The sequence below is a fragment of the Bos javanicus genome, chromosome 5 (genome assembly GCF_032452875.1).
Source record: "Bos javanicus breed banteng chromosome 5, ARS-OSU_banteng_1.0, whole genome shotgun sequence".
Classification (NCBI taxonomy): domain Eukaryota; kingdom Metazoa; phylum Chordata; class Mammalia; order Artiodactyla; family Bovidae; genus Bos; species Bos javanicus.
The window spans coordinates 89,572,008-89,597,383 of NC_083872.1; the positions used below are offsets into that span (position 1 = coordinate 89,572,008).

A 25,376-nucleotide genomic window follows, 5' to 3' on the forward strand; every position below is an offset into this window, starting at 1 on the left:
ACTGGGTCATCTGGTTATAATCACCACCTATTTTTCATGTTCCATTTATTAATGTGTGTGATAATTGTATAAGTAATAAGTTTTCAAGGGTTATTTTCATTTTATGAAAGACTACCATCCTATCATTTTGTAAAAAGACAATTTGATATTTTGGACACTATCCCCATTAAAAATTACAGTAACTAAAATAAATGAATCAATAGAAATAAACGTCCTTACCTAGATTTACAAAGCCAATGTCAACATACAGTTTGGCACATAACGAGCCTAACAGGAAGCCAAAGATTGGTCCTATAATTGCAACCGTCTGCACACATCCTGCAAAACACAAAAGCACCATTTCTTTGCTCTTGCAAATTAATAAATTTTTAAACAGGAAACATGCATGAGATCCAGTTAGTCACTGAAAATATTTCATTAACTCTTCCCTTAAGTGTGCTTAATTTGTCAACTTTTCAACCTCACTGAATCCGGAAATAACTTCTTCTCAGTGTTGGAAGAAGAATAAGCATCTTTAACGCATTAATACCTTTTAGTAAGAAAATAACACTAAGACTCAGCTAATTTTGGCAAATGGAACAAATTTTACTCCCTAGGACTGGATTCCCCCTAGTGATAAAAATCAGAATTATACTGTTCTGACAGTCTTTTGAAAACCTTTTATGGTCAGTTGTTTAATTGACCATAAGACTTGTTTCGACATTAAAATTGATTTCTTCCATCTTAATGGGAAAGAGCTTGTGTTTAGAGCTTCCAGGGGACCACCTGTGAACACAGTAACTATGCAGCTCAAGCAAAGGAGCTTGACTTGAGAGAGGGGAGAGGTGCACTCTGCAATGCTCCTGATCCACCTGGGCAGCTCCAGGTAGCTACAGCAGATCTCCTCAATGACATAATTTCTAGTAACCAGAAAGTCTGCTCTTCCTTGCAAAATATCACCCATCTGCCTTTTATTTCATCACAGACCATATTGCACGTATCCCTGGGAGATTAACTGGAGGAGTAAATAGCAGTTGCATGTAGGCATGTATGCTCAATAGTGTCTGACTTTCTGTGACCCCATGGGCTGTAGGTGGAGGAAGGACATATCAAACAGTCCAGCTGAGCAGCGGGTCCCCAAAGTGTCACACTGCGCAGTGGAAGAAGAACCACATCTGAGCTAAGTGCTGAGTCCTCAAGTCTTGTGATCTTTGGCACTTAAACTTTCTAGACCTCAGTTTTGTTGTTATTGTTGTTCAGTCACTAAGTCATATCCAACTCTTTTATGACCCCGTGGACTGTAGCCCACCCAGGCTTCTCTGTTCATAGGATTTCCCATGCAAAAATACTGGAGTGGGTTGCCCTTTCCTCCTCCAGAGAATGTTCCTGAACCTGGGATCAAACCCACACCACCTGTGGCTCCTGCATTGGCAAGCAAATTCCTTAACACTGAACGACCTGGGAAATTCATACCAGATCTTTTACAGAATAGAAAAGAGGAAAAGGAGAAGGGCAGCCTCTGAGCTCCTGGACAGGACAGGGACACGATGACACCTATATGCATCTCCTGGCTACAATCTTTCTTCTGGTCCCCAGAGTAATGGCCTAGCACATGTGATGGAGCTTCTGTTCTACATCCTGATCTGTGCTGCAGCATCCCATTAGAACAGGTGCCCTGTTTTTAACTACATACAGCATGCTTGGCTGTCATCAGAACCCTCTGGAATTCCATGTGACTAGCCAGGACAGAACTATACCTAGCTATATAGTTAAGTGAGTGAAATCGCTCATCATGTCTGACTCTTTGCGACCCCATGGACTGGGGCCCACCAAGCTTCTCCATTCAGGCACAGTGCCACCTGCCCCCCCACCACTGCCTTAATGAATTTAAATCTTGTCCTTCTGTCTCTGAAGGTGAAACCCTCAGAAGATCAGAACCCCCAGAAACCAAGACTAATGTATGAAACAGAGAACAAATTTTAGCTTCTAGAACATAAGAGGCACTCAAAAGCTGCTTTGATTCACCTGGCTTTGGAATTGCTATATTTTTGTTTTGGGTCAGGAAGATCCCCTGGAGGAGGAAATGGCAACCCAGTATTCTTGTCTGAAAATTCCAGTATTCTTGTCTGAAAAAGCCCAAGACAGAGGAGTCTGGCTGGGTATAGTCCATGGGGTGGAAAAAGTTGGGCATGACTGAATGACTAAACACACCTATTTTTGTTTTTGTGATTTTAGCCACTATTCTTTGCACTGGGACCTATTCTAGAAAAGAGTGGCTCAGGCCTGGCTCTTGTCCTTCTTCTGTTTCCATAAAGATACAGGTCATACATCACAGATAATTTCTTTTAATCTGATATTCTTTCCCTAATGCAATAGGTCCTTTTAACTGAAGTTTCTTCACTATCCAAATCCTCAGTGTAAACTTCAGAAAAGTGTGAACTGAATAGGAGTTAGATATGAAATATAAAACCTTCCACATCCTATTTAGTTGAGAATAGAGTTGAGAAAACCAGGTATCCTGCACCCCAGGAAGATGAATGACGTGGGAATTACCAATATAGAAAGCCGCGTTGTCCTGGCTAGCAAAATCATCAAGGTAGGCAATGCCTAGAGGCTGAATGGGAGTTTCTCCAAATCCACGAAGAAGGTTTCCCAGGAAGACATAAACCCACATGGAGGAGCTGGCATCAATTTGACATTCTTAAAAGGAAAGCAAACAAGAGGATTGAAATTCAATCACTATTGAAGTTAAACATTTATTCTGCATATCTACTAGTTGTCCTAAAGATGCATGAGAATGCAGAAGTGAAATCAGCAATAAATCGATTGATAGGAGTTCGAGCAAGATACTTTAGGTAGTGTAAATCCCTAGAAACTGACCAAGGAAATATATTGTTCTCCTTATTTCTTATTTTCTTTCTTTTTATTTCATATTTCTACTGAATTACTTGAATTCCTACACTTCAGTAACATACAATATCCAATCTGGGACAAAAATAGAAAAATTTGAACAAATGCTTTTCTTGCCTTATCTTTAAGCTTTCTATTTTGCAACAGAAATCACTTGCAATTTTATTGGTGACCAAGGTTTATCTGAATTTCAAATTTTATATGGGTTATACTTCAAATTTTAGCAGCATTGCCTACAACTAAAATTGTTTTGATAGTGAACAGACATGTTAAGGGCTCACATTTCAGAAACAAATTCATATAAAACTTAAAAACCATACTTGGTGGTTCAGATAGTAAAGGATCTGCCTGCAATGCAATGCAGGAGACCCAGGTTCAATCCCTGAGTCTGGAAGGTGCCCTGGTGTAGGGAATGGCTCTCCACTCCAGTATCCTTGCTTGGAGAATTTCATGCACAGTGGAGTCTGGAAGGCTACAGTCCATGGGGTTGCAAAGAGTCAGATATGACTGAGGGACTGACACTTCCATGCTTTAGTGGTATAACAATTCCAAAAAAAGAGAAGCTTCTGATGGAAATTCAAAGCTAAAAATGTTTAAATGTTTTCATAAAAGTCATGTCAATATGATCATGTGAAGTGGAATAATTACTTTCCATATTATAATTAAATACAGCTAAGGCAATGGCACCCCACTCCAGTACTCTTGCCTGGAAGATCCCACGGACGGAGGAGCCTGGTAGGCTGCAGTCCATGGGGTCTCTAAGAGTCGGACACGACTGAGCGACTTCACTTTCACTTTTCACTTTCATGCACTGGAGAAGAAAATGGCAACCCACTCCAGTGTTCTTGCCTGGAGAATCCCAGGGACGGGGGAGCCTGGTGGGCTGCCGTCTATGGGGTTGCACAGAGTCGGACAGGACTGAAGCGACTTAGCAGCAGGTGACTTTAACAAAAGTGACAATATTAACTACCTCCAACAATCACCACTTCTGGAAGCTCCCTTTCTGGCAAGCACTGAGTTAAGTGGTTTGCAGACATTTTCAAATCGAATTATCCTAAGAAACTTGTGAGGTAGGAGACACTTTCTCTTCTAGTAATTTTTGAAAGTGAAGTGTGTGTTATTAAGAACTGGGAATGCTTTTGTCTGGATGACCAGACTTTGTGACAGAAAAGATTACTGTGCAATCATGTGACGTTTAGTTCTGATTTTGCCTCTCCTAGAAATGTAGCCAAGTGACCAGGAATATTTCACTTAACTTCTCTGGATTTTTATTTCATTCCCCAAGATACAAAGGGACTCCTTTTTCAAGATTGAGTCCAGTGTCAATTTCAGCCCTGACTTTGGGGTATTCTGCTATTGCTGATACAGTGGCCACAAGTCACATGTGGCCCCTGGAATTTATTAATTAAAATTACATGAAATTAAAAATTCAATTCCTCAGTCTCACTGGCTATAAGTACTCAATAGTCACATGGGGCTAATAGCTACTATGTGTGTGTATGTGTTGGTCACTCAGTTGTGTCCAACTCTTTGCAACCCGATGAGCTGTAGCCTGTCAGGCTCCTCTGTCCATGGGATTCTCCAGGCAACAATACTGGAGTGGGTAGCCATGCCATCCTCTGGGGGATCTTGCTGACCCAGGGATCGAACCTGGGTCTCCTGCAGTGCAGGCAGATTCTTTACTGTCTGAGCCACCAGTGGACACTATAGATATAGAACATTCCCATCATTACTGAAGTTCTGGTAGACAGTTCTGCTCTAAAATATTTGGAGGAAATGGGGTTTGCATGCAAAGCATTTTTGAGATGAGTCCTCTGTTTACCCCACTAACCCCTTTAGGGTTATATCTATGACTTTAAGTGAACAGGATTTCATTTAAAGGAAAGAAAATCATTGATTTATGAGTCTTATATTCTGTACCTTCCTAATAATTTGTATCTTTACGTTAAAAAACTTCATCCCCAATCCCTAAACCCTACATTTCTCTTTTTAATATGAAAGGTTTAAACTTAGTTGTATTGTCATTTATGGGCTTCCAGGATGGCACAATGATAGAGAAACTGCTTGCCAATGCAGGTGACACAAGAGACGCGGGTTTGATTGCTTTTCAGGAAGATCCCCTGGAAAAGCAAATGGAAGACCACTCCAGTATTCTTGCCTGGAAAATTCCAAGGACAGAGGATCCTGGCTGACTACAGTCCATGAAGTCACAAAGAGTCAAAAACAATAGCACACAAACACACACGCATTGTCATTTATAACATGTCTCTCTCTTGATTGTCAAAACCAAACCCAAAATATCTTCAATGACTACATTATTTTACAGACCAAAGTCTAAATCCTTTAGTCTGTCTCCTTGCTTCTTTGTGTGGATCTGAATTAAACTGAATTAAACATTTGTTGTTCAGTGGCTAAGTCATGTCTGACTCTGCAATCTTGTGGACTGCAGCATGCCAGGCGTCCCTTTCCTACATTATCTCCCAGAGTTTGCTCAAACTCATGTCCCCTGAGTTGGTGATGCCATCTTATCCTCTTTTGCCCCCTTCTTCTCTTGCCTTCAATCTTTCCCAGCATTAAGTCTTTTCCAATGAGTCATTTCTTCTCATCAGGTGGGCAAAGTATTGGAGCTTCAGCTTCAGCATCAGTTCTTCCAGTGAACATTCAGGGTTGATATCTTTTAGAATTGACTGGTTTGATCACCTTGCTGTCCAATGGACTCTCAAGAGTCTTCTCCAGCACGAGAGTTCAAAAGCATTAATTATTTGGCATTTAGCCTGTTTTATGGTTCAAATGTCCATTATATTCTTAAATAAACAATCCCTCTGTTCTCATTCATTGATTTATATATGTTCTCCTGAATGTATCTATTGCCTTTTTCATGCTTTCCTTTTCTTCTAGAATGCCTTCTTTTCATACAGCAGGATAGGATAAACCTTTTACATGTATATGACCACCCCCATTTTTCTTCTCATATTTCAGTATTTCTTTTAATTCTGCTATCCTTGCTTTCATTCAGAGTCAGGCCTCTCTGAGTCTGACTCATTCAGAGTCAGGGTCATTGGCCAGGAAAAGGACATCTCAAAAGAAAGCATCAATGAGGATGTCAGGGGAGTGAAAAGGTTTCATGGTGTAGATTAAAGATTTAGATGGATAGCAAGTATATAAAAGAAGGGCTTCCACACTGCCTCTATAGAAGTGGACCGCAGCCTAGGAGTAGGAGAGAGATGAGGGTAGTGGAGAGGAAGGGTTGAGCCTATTGATACTGAAAGTCTGTGGGGAGAGAGGATTTGAGTGTCTACCAGTGCAGCATTCCAGAGACATGGCAACGACCTGTGGGTAGATTCATGGACTCGATGAATGAGGAAAACCGTGCTACATGGCCAGGTAGAGCCAGGGAGGTAGCAAGATCCCAAGGACAAAATACAGTATTGTTAAGCATCCTTGCCCCTGCCTCTTCATAGGGCTTCCAGTGCCTAGAATAACACAGAAGAGATGGTTCCCATGCTCCCAAGCATGGCCCACACATAGCCTTGCTGTGCAATGTGGGTCAGCCACGTGGAACTCTGGATATGCTAACAAAATTCCCCGAATCCTATCTTGTGTGGAAAGTAGAATTATTTTCACGTTTCCATGATGGTCACTTTTGTATCAAAGGGAGCTGCTATGCTATAAAGGACATGAATGTGGACATAAGATGATCCCAAGATGACGTGCATGAACAAACACTGTGGCCAGAAGGATTTTAAATATTTAGGCTGACAGAGGACTGATAACATCAAGACCTCCCCTCCCACAATTTCCCCCTTTACCATTATGTAAGCTCCTTAGAATGTAAGCTACCCCTGGGAATGTGGGTAGAGATTAGGGACAAATTGACATCACGTATTTGCCATTTTGATGAAAAGGGGCTGAACACAAAAATTAAACTGTATTTGGGGAGAAAATAAATTTACTTTATATGAGATTTGTACATGTTAAACTTGTTTTACCTTGTTTCACAGTACACATTATTTAGAACTGCTGTAAACTTTCCCAGTCACCAGCAATTAATGCACCATCTTTCCATAATATTTGATTTTCTGAGTATTTTCTTAAGATCTCATCATATACTGCTTTTGTTTTTGTTGTTCAGTCACTAAGTTGTGTCTAATTTTTTGCGATGCTATGAATTGCAGCATACCAGTCTTCCCTGGCCTTCACTATCTCCCAGGGTTTGCTCAGACTCATGTCCATTGAGTTGATGGTGCCATCCAACCACCTTTCTCCTGCCCTCAATTTTTCCTTAGCATCAGGGTCTTTTCCAATGAGTTGACTCTTCACAACAGGGGGCCAAAGTATTGGAGCTTCAGCTTTATATTCTATGATTTTTTTAATGGCACTATAATATCTCAATTTAAGTAGTAAAGCTTTTGACAGCAAAAGTCATATACCATATGCTAAATCATCTATAGAGACTTTAAAAAGAACTTGTTTACTTAAGTAAAAAATAATCATCTTACCATTATTTATTTTGGATTGTGATTTTTCCGCAACTGGAATTGGTAACGAATTGTTTGAATCCAGGAGACATGGAGAGATGCTGAGAGTGGAATTGGAGACAGGAGAATACCTTTCATATTTGTAGCTGCATAAAAAGAACATTTGCTTAGCATCATATGAAAAATATTATAAATATACTACTTGACTCACTAGGACACCTGTTTGAATCTACAGCTCTCTCTGAATCTATATCACTAAATCAAACCAGCAGTTAACAGTACATTTTTCTGAAGAGACTGCTAGAATATCTGCTTCACATATATTACACTATATCAACTGCCCAGTGTCATGAAAGACAATAAAATAATAATTTAGAGAGGCTCATTTTAATATAAAATAATAACTATAAATCACCTACTCTGTTGGTGAAAAAATATCAAACATTCCATAACATCATGCTTATCTCTGAAAACAATAATTTAACAATTATGTCTATTGATACACTGTACTTGGAGTTGTAAATTTAGTAGAACACCTGAATGTTGATTCTAGAGAACTGAGAATGATACTTGGGCTTTTTGAACCCCTTATCCAGACAGTATCCTATTCTCCATTTTATTAATCTGGCTCTAAGTTATTTCTAATGTTCTCTGTTTATGAGGTTACTGTGGCAGCTGGATTGAGGAGCCAATGCCAGATGGTAGGACTGTGATCATTCCATCTACAGCTCCCCAGCACCATTGTTGCTTTTGTTCAGCTGCTAAGTTGTGTCCAACTCTTTGCAATCCCATGGACTGTAGCATGCTATGCTTTCCTATCCTTCACTGTCTCCTGGAGTTTGCTCAACTTCATGTCCATTGACTCAGTGATGCTATCTGACCATCTCATCCTCTACCACCCTCTCCTCCTTTGCCTTCAAACTTTCCCAGCATCAGAGTCTTTTCCAGTGAGTCAGCTCTTCTCATTAGATGGACAAAGTACTGGAGCTTCAACTTCAGCATCAGTCCTTCCAGTGAATATCCAGGGTTGATTTCCTTTAGGATTGACTGGTTTGATCTTCTTACAGTCCAAGGGACTCGCAAGAGTCTTCTCCAGCACCACAATTCAGAAGCATCAATTCCTTGGCGCTCAGCCTTCCTTGTGGTCCAACTCTTACATCCATACATGACTACTGAAAAGGCCCATAGCTTTGACTATATGGGCCTTTGTTGGCAAAGTGATGTCTCTGCTTTTTCATATGCTATCTAGGATTGTCATAGCACCATACTCCTTCTCAGATTACCCTTCAGAAGTCAATTTTTCTGCTCCACAAGCACCGTTGAGGGCAAAGGTAACTTATGAAAGGAATCACATCACCTTGATTCTCATTTTGTTCAGGCATTATGTGACTAAAGGCTAATCATCATAGTAATGTTTAAAATAATAATAGTTTAAAGCTATTTAACACAATAAGGTCAAGATGTATTGACTTGTTAACATATTCAGACTGGTAAATGGCTTATCTTATATCAGGGCTTCCCTGGTGGTTCAGATGGTAAAGAATCCATCTGCAATGCGGGAGACCTTGGTTCGATCCCTGGGTTTGGAAAATCTGCTAGAGGCGGGCATGGCAATCCACTCCAGTATTCTTGCCTGGAGAATCCCGTGGACAGAGAAGCCTGGTGGGCTACAGTCCATGGGGTCACAAAAAGTTGGATATGACTGAGTGACTAAGCATACAGCGCATATCAGTGGTGCATAACCTACACGTCAATGGGTCTATGAACCCCATTGGAAAAATAAAAATATTTTTGTATATATGTATTTAAGGGAAGAGGTTCATAGTATCAAATGAATCCTTGACCAAAATAGGTTTCCTAAGTTACAAAGATAAGTAACATCTGAGGTGTTGGGTGTATGGATGTTCTTGTGCACTTCTTTTAAGTTATTTTTTATATGTCTGAATATTTTTATAATAAACCTTAGAAAAATTAAAAAAAAAAAGAACTACTTAATGAGAAAAAATTTTAAAGATTATTAGCTACAGAGGAGAAGATTTAGCATTAAAATCATGGTAAATATAATTTTCTTTCTTTAATAGAATTCCAGAGATACCAGGGATTATTATTGGGTTGACCAAAAGTTCATTTTAGATTTTCCGTGAGATGGTTACGGAAAAACCCTAGTGGACTTTTTGACTAACCCAATATAAAACCTAAATGCTCTTAAAATGACTATTAATAGCAATTAGGTAGTAATTTGAAAGTTTTTAGTTATTTGAGCTTTCTGTTTAATCTATCAGAAGGCAAGTGCTGCATCTAAAATTATTTAGATCATGAATAAATAGAATTTTATGTAAGTGCCACTTTTGTCACTAAATACTATAATGACAACCTTTTCAAATTTCAGTTTTCTTAGTTATAAGATGGGGGCTATAGATGTGGTCTGTGCTTATTTAGGCTCTATTGTATAAGGAAACAAAGAAGTGTTTGAACAGGGGGCCAGTGGTATTCAGTTCAGTACAGTTCAGTCACTCAGTTGTGTCCAACTCATTGCAACCCCATGAAACACAGCACGCCAGGCCTCCCTGTACATCACTAACTCCCGGAGTTTACCCAAACTCATGTCCATTGAGTCGGTGATGCCACCTAACCATCTCATCCTCTGTTGTCCCCTTCTCCTCCTGCCTTCAATCTTTCACAACATCAGAGTCTTTCAAATGAGTCAGGTCTTCGCATCAGGTGGCCAAAATACTGAAGTTTCAGCTTTAACATCAGTCCTTCCAATGAACACCCAGGACTGATTTCCCCTAGGATGGACTATTTGGATCTCCTTGCAGTCCAAGGGACTCTCAAGAGTCTTCTCCAATACCACAGTTCAAAAGCATCAATTCTTCTGTGCTCAGCCCTCTTTATAGTCCAACTCTCACATCCATACATGACTACTGAAAAACCATAGCTTTGACTGTATGGGTCTTTGTTGGCAAAATGATGGCTCTGCTTTTTAATACGCTGTCTAGGTTGGTCATAACTTTCCTTCCAAGGAGTAAGTGTCTTTTAATTTCATGACTGCAGTCACCATCTGCAGTGATTTTGGAGCCCAGGAAAATAAAGTCAGCCACTGTTTCCACTGTTTCCCCATCTATTTGCCATGAAGTGATGGGACCGGATCTAACATTCAGAAAACTAAGATGCCATGATCTTAGTTTTCTGAATGTTGAACTTTAAGTCAATTTTTGACTCTCCTCTTTCACTTTCATCAAGAAGCTCTTTAGTTCTTCACTTTCTGCCATAAGGGTGGTGTCATCTGCATATCTTTGGTTATTGATATTTCTCCCAGCAATCTTAATTTCAGCTTGTGCTTCCTCCAGCCCAGAGTTTCTCATGATGTACTCTGCATATAAGTTAAATAAGCAGGATGACAATATACAGCCTTGATGTACTCCTTTTCCTATTTGGAACCAGTCTGTTGTTCCATGTCCAGTTCTAACTGTTGTTTCCTACCTGCATACAGGTTTAAAATCTTTTAAATCTGGGATTTTAGTTCTGTCCTAGCTTCAACCCCCACTGACACGCTCTTGATTCCGATTCATGAAGTTGCAGAGTGGCTCCTAAATAGTCCCTTTGCTCTCACATTGGCCCCACCAGAGTTATTTTCCTGAGCAGTAGGCACTAGATCTTTAAAAAATATGTCAGATTGTGTCATTCTGCTCAAATCTCTCGCCTGGCTTCTCATCCCATTCTGAGAAGGTATGGTCCTTGCAATAATTGATGACTTACTACCTGTGTCGTGAGGTCTGTAGAGGTGTAGCCCCAGCTGAATTTCAACCACTCACCCAGAGCTAATGACTCAGAATCTACATTTTACCAAGAGCGTCAGGCAATTTAAATGTCCGTCACAGTTTGAGAATCAACTTGAAGTCTCCTTCTATACCACCCACCGCCCCCCCACCACTACTCCACTTTCCTCTTGCTCATCCCTGCAGCAAACATCATGCCTGACTCCATCTTCCTGCTATAGAAACATTCACTGTTCATCTAGCTTGGAATCTTCTTCCCCAGATGTCTATGTGGCACTCATCTCTCTCAGCCTTTCTGAAAAGTCATCATCTTGGTAAATCATCCCCTGACAACGCTGCTTTAAACTGCAACCCCTCACATACTCTTATGTGTCTTCCCTGGGTTATTTTTCTCTATGGCACTTAACATTTCCAGCATATGTCATTATTTATCTGTCTGTTTACTCCCTATCTCTTTCTAAATAGATCCATGACAGCAGAGGTTTTTGTTGCTATTCTATTCCTGTTACCTAGAACAGTGATCAATATATATTTATCAAATTCATGAGTCAGATAAGCTAACACACATAAAACTGAACATAGTCTGTTGGAAGTAGGCCCTTAACAATTGATATCTATAATTAATATTATGTTTTATTGCCATCAAGGGAATTTCTGCCAAGCAGAGTATAGTCATCACTGAAGGAACAAAAATTAACATTTTGAGCAAGTGTCCAATTTGACTAATGCTGTGAAAAGTTGAAAAGAAATTATTATAATAATTATACTAATTATTATATATATAAATATATAATATAAATATATTGTATAATAATTATAATAATTATACTCCATAGAAAGTAATGTTCATGAGGGAAAGAATTATGTGTGGGCGTTTGGCGGGGGGAGTTGTTTTTGTTTTCTTTCTTTTTGATTTTTCTCCATTGTCATGGTACCATGTGAGCCACCAGAAGAACCCACCAGGCAATTGGCAGACACTAAATAATAAATGAACAAACGTATCTTTCAACATATAAAGGTGGTTGATAAGAATCCGTCTTTATTTTTTAAGCACGAGCCTGATTGGCTTCTTAGATATACTTCTCCTTCTGATTTTCTTGTATTAGTATATTTGTCATTAACTTGAAGCGACATTCAGCAGTGGCCACAGGACTGGAAAAGGTCAGTTTTCATTCCAATCCCAAAGAAAGGCAATGCCCAAGAATGCTCAAACTACCGCACAATTGCACTCATCTCACATGCTAGTAAAGTAATGCTCAAAATTCTCCAAGCCAGGCTTCAGCAATATGTGAACCATGAACTTCCAGATTGTTCAAGCTGGTTTTAGAAAAGGCAGAGGAACCAGAGATCAAATTGCCAACATCCACTAGATCATCAAAAAAGCAAGAGAGTTCCAGAAAAACATCTATTTCTGCTTTATTGACTATGCCAAAGCCTTTGACTGTGTAGATCACAATAAACTGTGGAAAATTCTGAAAGAGATGGGAATACCAGACCACCTGACCTGCCTCCTGCGAAATCTGTGTGCAGGTCAAGAAGCAACAATTAGGGCCAGACATGGAACAATGGACTGGTTCCAAATAGGAAAAGGAGTACATCAAGACTGTATATTGTCACCCTGCTTATTTAACTTACATGCAGAGTGCATCATGAGAAACGCTGGGCTGGAGGAAGCACAAGCTGAAATCAAGATTGCCGGGAGAAATATCAATAACCTCAGATATGCAGATGACACCACCCTTCTGGCAGAACGTGAAGAACTGAAGAGCCTCTTAATGGAAGTGAAAGAGGAGAGTGAAAAAGTTGGCTTAAAGTTCAACATTCAGAAAACTAAGATCATGGCATCTGGTCCCATCACTTCATGGGAAATAGATGGGGAAACAGTGGACACAGTGGCTGATTTTATTTTTCTGGGCTCCAAAATCACTGCAGATGGTGACTGCAGTCATGAAATTAAAAGACTCTTACTCCTTGGAAGGGAAGTTATGACCAAACTAGACAGCATATTAAAAAGCAGAGACATTACTTTGTCAACAAAGGTACGTCTAGTCAAGGCTATGGTTTTTCCAGTAGTCATGTATGGATGTGAGAGTTGGACCGTAAAGAAAGCTGAGTGCCGAAGAATTGATGCTTGAACTGTGGTGTTGGAGAAGACTCTTGAGAGTCCCTTGGACAGCAAGGAGATCCAACCAGTTCATCTTAAAGGAGATCAGTCCTGGGTGTTCATTGGAGGGACTGATGTTGAAGCTGAAACTTCAATACTTTGGCCACTTGATGTGAAGAGCTGACTCATTTGAAAAGACCCTGATGCTGGGAAAGATTGAGGGCAGGAGGAGAAGGGTACAACAGAGGATGAGATGGTTGGATGGCATCACCAACACAATGGACATGGGTTTGGGTAGACTCCTGGAGTTGGTGATGGACAGGGAGGCCTGGCGTGCTGCGTTTCATGGGGTCGCAAAGAGCTGGACACAACTGAGTGACTGAACTGAACTGAACTGAAGCGACACTATTCTTAATCTGAATGCAACACCTTTAAGATAAATCATTTCCATCTCTGGTTAAAACCAGGTGGCTTAATTATCTAAGGAGGATTGATAACAATACACAACAAGAATGACACAGCTGTTAGCTATGTTAGGAAACTTGGTAAGCATTTTACCTGTGTCATCTCACTGAATATCTTCAACAATATTACAAGCTAACTATTGTTTTATTACCTATAATATGTATTTTAAGGTGCATAAAGTGAGGTCTAGGAAGGCTAGGTAATATGCCCAAGGTCACATTTCTTCTGAGCTACTGATGCCCTTCAGAATGAGTTAGGTCAAGGGTCAAGGATTTGTCTAGTTTCTGTAACTGCTTTCAAATGTTTAACTATTTTAGTGGGACTCTTTTTTTTCCCTCCTCTGAGCAAATTGCTGCATGGAGGCTCAATGACTAGAATAGATAACACAGAAATGGGTCAAGCAGGGGTTAGGGGGATTACAGACTATTTCCTCAGCCCTCTCCTTTGCCTCCTCCTTACCTACTGGCTGCATATAATACCTTTGTAGAATCTCAGTGACCTAAGGACATTTCTGCCCTGGGGAAAGAAGGTCAGATATGTGTCTAAAGAGTAGGCAGAAATCTTGAAGCCATGCAAAGACAAAGGGATCACAGAAATCATCCAAATAGGTAGGAAAGATTCTACACAAAGGATTCTGTGAGCTGTCTTTATAGATCGGATATAGATGTCAAAATCAGACTACATTGATATAAGTGACCTGGGAATCCAAGAAAAAGTTTGGACCAGATCATTTGTGGGCTTCTCAGGTGACACTAGTGGTAAAGAACCTGCCTGCCAAGGCAGGAGATGTGAGACACAAGGGTTCAGTCCCTGGATCAGGAAGATCTCCTGGAGGAGGTCATGACAACCCACTCCAGTATTCTTGCCTAGAGAATCTCATGAGCAGAGGACCCTGGAAAGCTAGTCTGTAGAGTGACAAAGATTCAGACACAACTGAAGCAACTTCGCACACACGCAGATCATTTGTAAATCTCTCCAGCTTTGAAATGTCATGGTATGGTGGTCTAGAGTGGGCAGTCATCACAAATTTATCTGATACATAATTTCCTAAAATATTCTCTTGCTTTAAAACCTCTTGCTTGTCTCTTGGCTCAGTAGGCAATGGGCAACCACAGAGAAGAGAGGCAATATGTATATGTATGAAGAAGATATCAGAATGCCTGTTTTAAGGATCCAGTTCTGTAAACTACAAGACACCTAAATTTGAGAAGGTCACCAGACTCTCTAGGAACGGTCCTTAGCTTTAAACTAAGAAAAAACGGATAAACTGTGCTCTCCTGCTTCATGGGTTGTCATGAAGATGAAATGATATGATGAAATCTTTGGAACTACTAAAGTTGTATGCAAGTACTAATAAAATTACTAACAAAAGTATCAACAGGACACTTCAAGTTTACAGAATACAAACATTCCACTTCTGTTGAGAAAGTTCTGTAAGATAATATTTGAATATTGAATAATTATTTCAGTTGGTAATGTATCCCTCAGTCAATGATCTACCAGTCAGTTTTACCATGATCCAGCATATTGTCTGTAGCATTCATTTATTACCCATTCAACACTCATTTGATGCTTATTACTTTTTTTTTACTTAGAACTTTGCCTTCACAGCTGTATTAAATCATTTGAATGAAGGCATGTTTGTGAAAATTTCCCTTAAATAATGTTGACATCCATACACAGTGGTATATTGAAAGACATTTTTTTACAGTTTATTAAATCATAAGTAAAATTGTAAGCATTTTGAAATTTTGCCCAAAGTTCATGTAATAAAATAAGATGTAAATTATCATGGTTATCATGATACAAACTATCATGGTTATTGTAATGGCCAGGAATTATTTTCTCAAATTTAAATAATTAATTGTATTCATTAAAAGAGAGACAATACAGTTGTTGGTTAACGCAAGAAAAAGATGTTTGCATTAGACTTACTGCTCCATGAAGAACTGAGGCATTGCAATGAGCAATGTTCCAACTCCCATGATCAGGCACCCAGCTCCAATTATTTTTGGCCTGTGAAGCTTGGCTCCAAAGTAGCTAACAAATGCTATAACTAAGAGATTCCCTTTGGGGAAAAGAATAAAATGTTCATAAATTAGAGAACTTAGAAAGTCATCAGCGTAACCAAAGGACTATAACTGAATGAATGAATGTCCATGGCAAGTTGGGCAATGTTTGTTTTGACTAAACCATCTCCCACCATCTTCCCCATCATTTGTCTGTCTTTCCTTTAATCTGAGATGACTGTTGAAACAATCCTGAGATTCATTACTTGACATGATTGAAGAATACTTTAATAACTAACCATGCTGCTGCTGCTGCTGGTAAGTCGCTTCAGTCGTGTCCAACTCTGTGTGACCCCATAGACGGTGGCCCACCAGGCTACCCCGTCCCGGGATTCTCCAGGCAAGAACACTGGAGTGGGTTGCCATTGCCTTCTCCCAATAACTAACCATAGAATACTTTAATAACTAACCATTCTACCTTGTTTTCATCCACCTTAATTATTTGTCCTTTTAAAGTGTTTTGTCAATAAATCAAATTGTAGAAGGCTTCCTATAGCTGCACTCTTAAATTTTCCTTGGTGATTTTGAAGTAAACTTTATAACTCTTTCTTCATTTGTTAACATTTTCTATTAAAACTTCTCTTGGTTTCCCATTGCTCTTGAAACATACATCATATAGTCTTGCTTTAGCTGATATTCCCCAAAGAAAAAATAAACACAATCGTTTCACTTTAAATGAAACCAAATTATGAAATGCTCAGTTGTGTCCAACTCTTTCAGACTCCATGGACTGTAGCCCACCAGGCCCCTCTGTTTATCGAATTTTTCAGGCAAGAATCCTGAAGTGGGTTGCCATTTCCTATTCCAGGAGATCTTCCTGACCCAGGGATTAAGCCGGCACCTCTTGCATCTCCAACTTTGGCAGACAGATTCTTTACCACTACACAACCTGGGAAGCCTTCTTGCTTACATACTTTTTACAAAAATAAAAGGTTCAAAATAGAAATAAAAAATTATTCCACATAGCTTCATAAATACATCAGTTATATTTATATAATTATCTCAATGTATGCTCAGAATACAAATTTTATGAAATAGAAAGTCTCTGTAAGATATAACCATCTCTTTTAAAAAATAAAGAATAAAGTTTTTTGAAGGTAGGACTTAAGGCTTTCTAAAATATCTCCAGTGAAGTAGTCGATGATGGTGATTAACTGATTAAACATGCTTTAGGCAAGATTTTCTCATGCCTTGCTGTGTACAAAAATTACTGGAAAGGAGTGCCAAGGTAAATATTCACAGAAACATTAAAATGCAGAATCTTGGCTGCTCTCAACAGTTTCTGATTTCATGGAGGGGGAGGGGATGCAGGCCAAGAAATCTGCATTTTTAATATTCATTCAAATGTGTTGATGGGGATAATTCCTGGAACATGCTTTGATAAACATTGCTTAGGGTCTTAGATTTCAAGGGACTTTAATGTTTTAGCTATTTACATTTGGAGTATTTATTTTTTTAAGATTGTGGCGCTAAACAAAGTAAAACTTAGCATTTCTCCAGCAATTGATTGTGGAGTCTGTTGGGTGGCCTAGGTTTGAAGTAGTCGATGTTTTCAATTTTCCAGAATGAGTGAGTTTCCTCACATCTGTAAGCAATCATTTAATTTACTACTGTCTATTCACATTGCCAGCTTTAGTTAAGTGCAAAAACAGCAGCAATTTTTATCGTTTTGAGAATAATAATGATAGTGAAAAAAGTAGCTTGCTCCTGGCTACAGTAGCTTCAGGCTTCTTCACCAGGAAGAATTGAGCTCTTTCTAGGTTTCACATAAAAAAAAGCTTAATTCTGTATGAAATCTCTTATTTAATATTTAAGTATTCAGTAGAAGAAATGTTGTTATATATATATATTGATATTATGTCTGTAATTTTGTTAATGTGTCACAGTAAATAAACAAAACTAAATCAAAACCTTTTAGTTTATAGGTAATGTGCCCCCCATCACTGCCATTACCTCCTTCCCAAATTCCCATATCACCAATATGTCACAATAAAGGACTCATGTTTACAGACTGTTTCTGTGTTACATAAGTGGGTGTCCCAGACACTACAAAATACCATTTGAACTTCTGTAATATCTGCAGGTTTTGCTTCCTTTATTTAGTAACCTTTCTGAGTTCTCACAAGATAGACTTAGAAAACAAATGGTAATGTATAATCTTTAAAAAATCAAATTGGATATCAAAATTCTTTCATATCTACCATTACTGGCTTCTGAAAAAACAACAGGTCCAGAGAGGTTTACAAATATGTTTTTATCAAATTTTCGAGTGCTAGATTTTCCCACTTTCTCTCTTCCTCTCTTTCCCCAAACACAGTACTTCAAATAATAAAAAAGAAAGCTACCCAACTCATGCCTGTAAGACTAATACAACCTTGTAATCCAAACTAGGAAGCAACAGTTAGAACAGAACATGGAAAAACAGACTGGTTCCAAATAGGAAAAGGAGTACGTCAAGGCTGTATATTGTCACCCTGTTTATTTAACTTATATGCAGAGTACATCATGAGAAACGCTGGGCTGGAGGAAGCACAGGCTGGAATCAAGATTGCCGGGAGAAATATCAATAACCTCAGATATGCAGACGACACCACCCTTATGGCAGAACGTGAAGAAGAACTAAAGGGTCTCTTGATGAAAGTGAAACAGGAGAGTGAAAAAGTTGGCTTAAAGCTCAACATTCAGAAAACTAAGATCATGGCATCTGGTCCCATCACTTCATGGGAAATAGATGGAGAAACAGGGGAAACAGTGTCAGACTTTATTTTTGGGGGTTCTAAAATCACCGCAGATGGTGATCGCAGCCATGAAATTATTGGAAGGAAAGTTATGACCAACCTAGATAACATATTCAAAAGCAGAGACATTACTTTGCCAACAAAGGTTTGTCTAGTCAAGGCTATGGTTTTTCCAGTGGTCATGTATGTATGTAAGAGTTGGACTGTGAAGAAAACTGAGCGCTGAAAAATTGATGCTTTTGAATTGTTGTGTTGGAGAAGACTCTTGAGAGTACCTTGCAAGGAGGGACCCACTGCAAGGAGGTCCAACCAGTCCATCCTAAAGGAGATCAGTCCTGGGTGTTCATTGGAAGGACTGATGCTAAAGCTGAAACTCCAATACTTTGGCCACCTCATGCGAAGAGTTGACTCATTGGAAAAGACTCTGATGCTGGGAGGGATTGGGGGCAGGAGGAGAAGGGGACGACAGAGGATGAAATGGCTGGATGGCATCACCGACTCGATGGACATGAGTCTGAGTGAACTCCGGGAGTTGGTGATAGACAGGGAGGCCTGGTGTACTGCGATTCATGGGGTTGCAAAGAGTTGGACATGACTGAGCGACTGAACTGAACTGAATTGAATTCAAACTAGATGAAGACAGTGAAAGAGACCAAATGCAGTTTATTCAAGGAGTGGAAGTGAGTGAAGTTGCTTAGTCGTGTCTGACTCTTTGCGATCCCATGGACTGTCACCTACCAGACTCCTCCATCTATGGAATTTTCTAGGCAAGAGTACTGGAGTGGGTTGCCATTTCCTTCTCCAGGGGATCTTCCAGACCCAGGAATCTAACCCAGGTATCCTGCATTGCTGGCAGATGCTTTACCATCTGAGTCACAAGGGAAGCCCAGGAGTGGAAGGGTACCACCAAATAAGAAACAAATCTATTAATTAAAGCTGTATATAAAATAATGGAAGGAGAAAAATTCCATGGTTGTATTGTGCTCAGTCACTTCAGTCATGTCCAACTCTTTGTGACCCCCTGAATTGTAGCCCACCAGGCTCCTGCATCCATGGGATTCTCCAGGCAAAAATACTGGAGTGGGTTGCCATTTCCTATTCCAGGGGATCAGACATATAAAAGCACTTAATATAATTAACCATTTGTGATGAGAAAAATTTGGGCAAATTAGTTTTTAAAGTGTATCAAAACTGCACAGCTCGTAGATTGTTTAATGGTGAAATTTTAAAAGTATTTTCATTAAGGTAAGATGTAAGACAAGGAAGCCCATTGTCACTGCTTCTATTCAACATAGTACTGAGGCCAGTGCAATAACACAAGACAAGAAATAATATATCTAATAATGGGAAAGAATGATATAAAATTACCTTCTGTTTTAGACAATACAATTGTTCAGGAACCTCTACAGCATCTATAGACAATCAATTAAAATTAACAAATTCAACAAGATTGCTGTATACTTATAACACTAGACGTTAATACTCTTCCAGTACCCTAAGAATTACTAAATAAGAAATGTAACAAAAATTCTTTTCACAAGGGCAACATAAATTTTAAAAATGTAGGAACAAATATAGCAGAAAATAAGTAGTATATTTATAGTTTGTAAATATAATATTGAAAGCTATAAAAAGACTTAACCAAGTGGAGCTATATACCATGTTCTTGGATGAAAGACTCACTAACATAAAATGTCAGTTACCTGATTTGATATATAAATTCTATGTGATTTCAACCAAACCAAAATGGGATACTTCAGAATACTATTCCGAGTACAACCAAGAAAAAATTTTGATAGAAAAGTTGGAAATTTTCCTACCTAATTGCAGAGCTAGTTATAAAACTATAATCAAGAGGACAGTTTTGTATAGAGTTAGGGATCAACAGATATAAGTTTTTATGTGATAAAGAGGGTATTTCAAATACCTGGGATAAGTATATATTGAATTAGTGATGACTGGACAAAGAGGTTGCTACCTGGCTTGGAATTTTTTAAAATTCTATTTTAAGAATGCCTCCTTTGATCCAGCATATAAGAAACTAGAAGAATCCTCTTCATCCTAACACTAAGTAAAAAGCTGAAAAATCAACAGATTTTCTTAGATCTGTCAGAGAGGTGGGATCATAGGGTAAGCTGCTGCCCTAATAATTGGAGAGACCAACAGGCAAATGCAAAGAATTGTGGCCAGCTGGAAAAGAAATCCACAACAAAAAATCTCCCTGGGAACAAGTTCTATGGTAAGAAAAACCTGAACTCTACCTGACAAGAGGCTCAGCATTGACAAATCTGAGGGATGAAAATTCCAGAAGGATCCAGTGATTAAGGGCCCCCACACTTTTGTGAGCTTTACTTCAAGAGCTCAATTAGGTTTCACAGTGATATCGAATAATAAATTTTTTGTGCTTCCAGCATGGGGAGGGGAAAGGGAACCATTTGAAATATTCCAGGGCACTCTGTTTATTTATTTATATTTTTTAAGAAAGCCTGCTTTTAGAGGGAACTAGTAACCAGAGGAGACAGGGATCAAGACCATTCTCATAGAAAAGAAATGCAAAAAAGCAAAATGGCTGTCTGGGGAGGCCTTACAAATAGCTGTGAAAAGAAGAGAAGTGAAAAGCAAAGGAGAAAAGGAAAGATATAAACATCTGAATGCAGAGTTCCAAAGAATAGCAAGAAGAGATAAGAAAGCCTTCTTCAGCGATCAATGCAAAGAAATAGAGGAAAACAACAGAATGGGAAAGACTAGGGATCTCTTCAAGAAAATCAGAGATACCAAAGGAACATTTCATGCAAAGATGAGCTCGATAAAGGACAGAAATAGTATGGACCTAACAGAAGCAGAAGATATTAAGAAGAGGTGGCAAGAATACACAGAAGAACTGTACAAAAAAGATCTTCATGACCCAGATAATCACGATGGTGTGATCACTGACCTAGAGCCAGACACCCTGGAATGTGAAGGCAAGTGGGCCTTAGAAAGCATCACTAAGAACAAAGCTAGTGGAGGTGATGGAATTCCAGTTGAGCTATTCCAAATCCTGAAAGATGATGCTGTGAAAGTGTTGCACTCAATATGCCAGCAAATTTGGAAAACTCAGCAGTGGCCACAGGACTGGAAAAGGTCAGTTTTCATTCCAATCCCAAAGAAAGGCAATGCCAAAGAATGCTCAAACTACTACACAATTGCAGTCATCTCACACGCTAGTAAAGTAATGCTCAAAATTCTCCAAGCCAGGCTTCAGCAATATGTGAACCGTGAACTTCCAGATGTTCAAGCTGGTTTTAGAAAAGGCAGAGGAACCAGAGATCAAATTGCCAACATCCTCTGGATCATAAAAAAAGCAAGAGAGTTCCAGAAAAACATCTATTTCTGCTTTATTGACTATGCCAAAGCCTTTGACTGTGTGGATCACAATAAAATGTGGAAAATTCTTCAAGAGATGGGAATACCAGACCACCTGATCTGCCTCTTGAGAAATTTGTATGCAGTTCAGGAAGCAACAGTTAAAACTGGACATGGAACAACAGACTGGTTCCAAATAGGAAAAGGAGTTTGTCAAGGCTGTATATTGTCATCCTGTTTATTTAACTTATATGCAGAGTACATCATGAGAAACGCTGGACTGGAAGAAACACCAACTGGAATCAAGATTGCTGGGAGAAATATGAATAACCTCAGATATGCAGATGACACCACCCTTATGGCAGAAAGTGAAGAGGAACTCAAAAGCCTCTTGATGAAAGTGAAAGTGGAGAGTGAAAAAGTTGGCTTAAAGCTCAATATTCAGAAAACGAAGATCATGGCATCCGGTCCCCCCACTTCATGGGAAATAGATGGGGAAACAGTGGAAACAGTGTCAGACTTTATTTTTCTGGGCTCCAAAATCACTACAAATGGTGACTGCAGCCATGAAATTAAAAGGCGCTTACTCCTTGGAAGAAAAGTTGTGACCAACCTAGATAGCATATTCAAAAGCAGAGACATTACTTTGCCAACAAAGGTCCGTCTAGTCAAGGCTATGGTTTTTCCTGTGGTCATGTATGGATGTGAGAGTTGGACTGTGAAGAAGGCTGAGCACTGAAGAATTGATGCCTTTGAACTGTGGTGTTGGAGATGACTCTTGAGAGTCCCTTGGACTGCAAGGAGATCCAACCAGTCCATTCTGAAGGAGATCAGCCCTGGGATTTCTTTGGAAGGAATGATGCTAAAGCTGAAACTCCAGTATTTTGGCCACCTCATGCGAAGAGTTGACTCATTGGAAAAGACTCTGATGCTGGGAGGGATTGGGGGCAGGAGGAGAAGGGGACAACAGAGGATGAGATGGTTGGATGGCATCACTGACTCAATGGATGTGAGTCTGAGTGAACTCTGGGAGTTGGTGATGGACAGGGAGGCCTGGCGTGCTGTGATTCATGGGGTTGCAAAGAGTCAGACATGACTGAGGGACTGATCTGATCTGATCTGATCTGAGTAACCAGAGTCTAACCTGCTGGGGCATTATCAGTGCCCAGCTGACCTGGGCAAAGGGAGATACCCAACTCCAGCCATTCTAGCTATCCTGTCCCACCAATGAGGGGTTGGGGGACTGAAAAGCACACCTGAAGTTCACGGTCCAGAGGCAGAGATGGTCCACGGTCCACGGTCAGACATGGCAGAGATTTCAGAGTTGGTAGACTAGAAATGTAAGACAACTATAATTAAGATGCCAAGATCTTTAATGGAAAAAGTAAACAGCTTGCAAGAACAAATGGGCAATGTAAATCAGAGAGATGTAAATTCTGAGAAAGATCCATAAACAAAAATTTTAGAGAACAGAAACACAGTAATGGAAGTAAAGAATATCTTTGATTATCTTGTTGGAGATAGTTGAGGAAATAATCTCTGACTTGAAGATATTTCAGTAGAAAACACCAAAACAGAAAAGTGAAGGGCAAAAGACTGAAAAAAAATTCCAGAATATCCAAGGATGTGGAGCTATAGAAGATGTAACATACAGGTAATGGAAATTCTAGAAAGAGAAGAAAGAGACAAAGGAATAGAAGAAATATTTTTAAAAATAACAACTAAGAATTTCTATCAAATTAATGTCAGACACCAAACCACAGATCTAGAAAGCTATGAGAACAATGAGCAGGATAATTGCCAAAAACTATAAACCAGATATGTCATTTTCAAACTATAGAAAATCAAATATGACATAATTTCTTAGAAAAAGCCAAACTTACCTATAGGGGAGGAAAATAATTATATCTTACTTCTCCTCCAAAACCATGCAAATAGGAAAGGAGTATAGAAAGAATTTCAAAGTGTTGAGAGAAAAAAATCCACCAACCTAAAGTTCTGTACCCTGCAGTTATCCTTCAGAAGCAAAGAGAAAATACTATATCACACAAATATTGAGGAAATGGTTCTAGTAGACCTGCCTTGAATGAAATGTTAAAAGAAGTTCTTTAGAGAAAAAAGAATAATAAAGTTCAGAAACTCAGATCTCAGATAAAGAAAGGATGAGCTTCAGAGAAGACTTAAGTAAAGATGGGCTTCCCTCTTAGCTCAGTTGGTAAAGAATCTGCCTGCAATGCAGGGGTCCTGGGTTTGATTCCTGGGTCAGGAAGACCCCCTGGAGAAGAAAATGGCAACCCACTCCAGTATTCTTGCCTGGTGAATCCCATGGACAGAGGAGCCTGGCAGGCCACAGTCCATGGGGTTGCAAGAGTCAGACATGACTTAGTAACTAAAGAGAAAAAGAGATAAGTGCAGATAAATTTAAAACTTTTATTTTTCTTATTTGCAATAAGTCTAGCAGGTAACAGTTCAAAATAATATCAAAATGTTTTCAGTGATGTATTCTTATGTATGCATGTTTTCTTATATATAAGTGAAATAAAATGATTAATTACAGTGATACAAAGGATGAGAAGGAAGAATTCAAATCGAAAGATATAATCTACCAAAACTCACATAGAAAGAAACAGATAATCTGAATACACCTATATCTATTAAAAAACCTGAACCAATAGTTAATATTCTACCAATACAGAAAGTACAATATCCAGATAGATTCACTGTGAACTTTTCCAAACAATTAATGAAGAAATTATACTAATTCTATACAACCTCTTTCAGAAGATAGAGAGGCGATACCTCCTAATTCTTTGAGGGTAACACTGCCCTAATACCAACACCAGAAAAGGCATTACAAGAAAAGAAAAGAAAACTAAAATGTCTCCTGAACATAGGAGCAAAAATTGTCAACAACATAATAGCAAATCAAATCCAACAATATATAGAAATAATTATACATTAAGACCAAGCAGGACTTATCCCAGGTATTCAGGGCTGTTTCAGCAATAGAAAATCAATTAATGTAATCCATCACATCAACAGGTTAAAGAAGAAAAATCACATGCTCATATCAATATGTGCAGAAAAAACATTTGGCAAAATTCTACAACCAATCATGATTAAAAAAAAAAAAAAAAACCTACATGAACTTGAAAGAGAGAGGAATGTCCTCAAGTTGATTTTTTTAAAAAAACCACCAAAAAGCATAGCTAATATCATAATTAATGGTAAGAAATTCAAAGTTTTTCCACTAAGATCAGGCACGAGGCAAGCATGTGTCCTCTTAAATTGCTTTTCAATATTGTACAGGGAGTCCAACTAAATGCAATAGAATAAGAAAAGGAAGTAAAGGTATACAGATTTGAAAGGAAGAAATAAAACTGTCTTTCTTCCCATAGGACATGATCATCTCTGTAGAAAGTCTGAAAAAATTAACAAAAGAACTCCTGTAACTAATATGTGACTATAGAAGGGTTGTAGGATACAAAGTTAATACACAAAAGTCAATT

The 25,376-nt window shown here is 38.9% G+C and overlaps 1 protein-coding gene across 3 annotated transcripts in view; it reads right to left on the minus strand.

Moving 5' to 3' along the window:
* Window positions 1–25,376, minus strand: part of SLCO1C1 (solute carrier organic anion transporter family member 1C1) — an 87,148-nt gene that overhangs the window by 42,885 nt on the left and 18,887 nt on the right. For all 3 annotated transcript variants that reach the window (XM_061417681.1, XM_061417682.1, XM_061417684.1), the window contains 4 exons: window positions 15,651–15,783; window positions 7,389–7,513; window positions 2,533–2,679; window positions 220–318 (listed from right to left, as the gene is read on the minus strand). In XM_061417681.1, coding sequence (XP_061273665.1) covers window positions 220–318; window positions 2,533–2,679; window positions 7,389–7,513; window positions 15,651–15,783 — 504 coding nt within the window. The remainder of the gene's footprint in view (window positions 1–219; window positions 319–2,532; window positions 2,680–7,388; window positions 7,514–15,650; window positions 15,784–25,376) is intronic.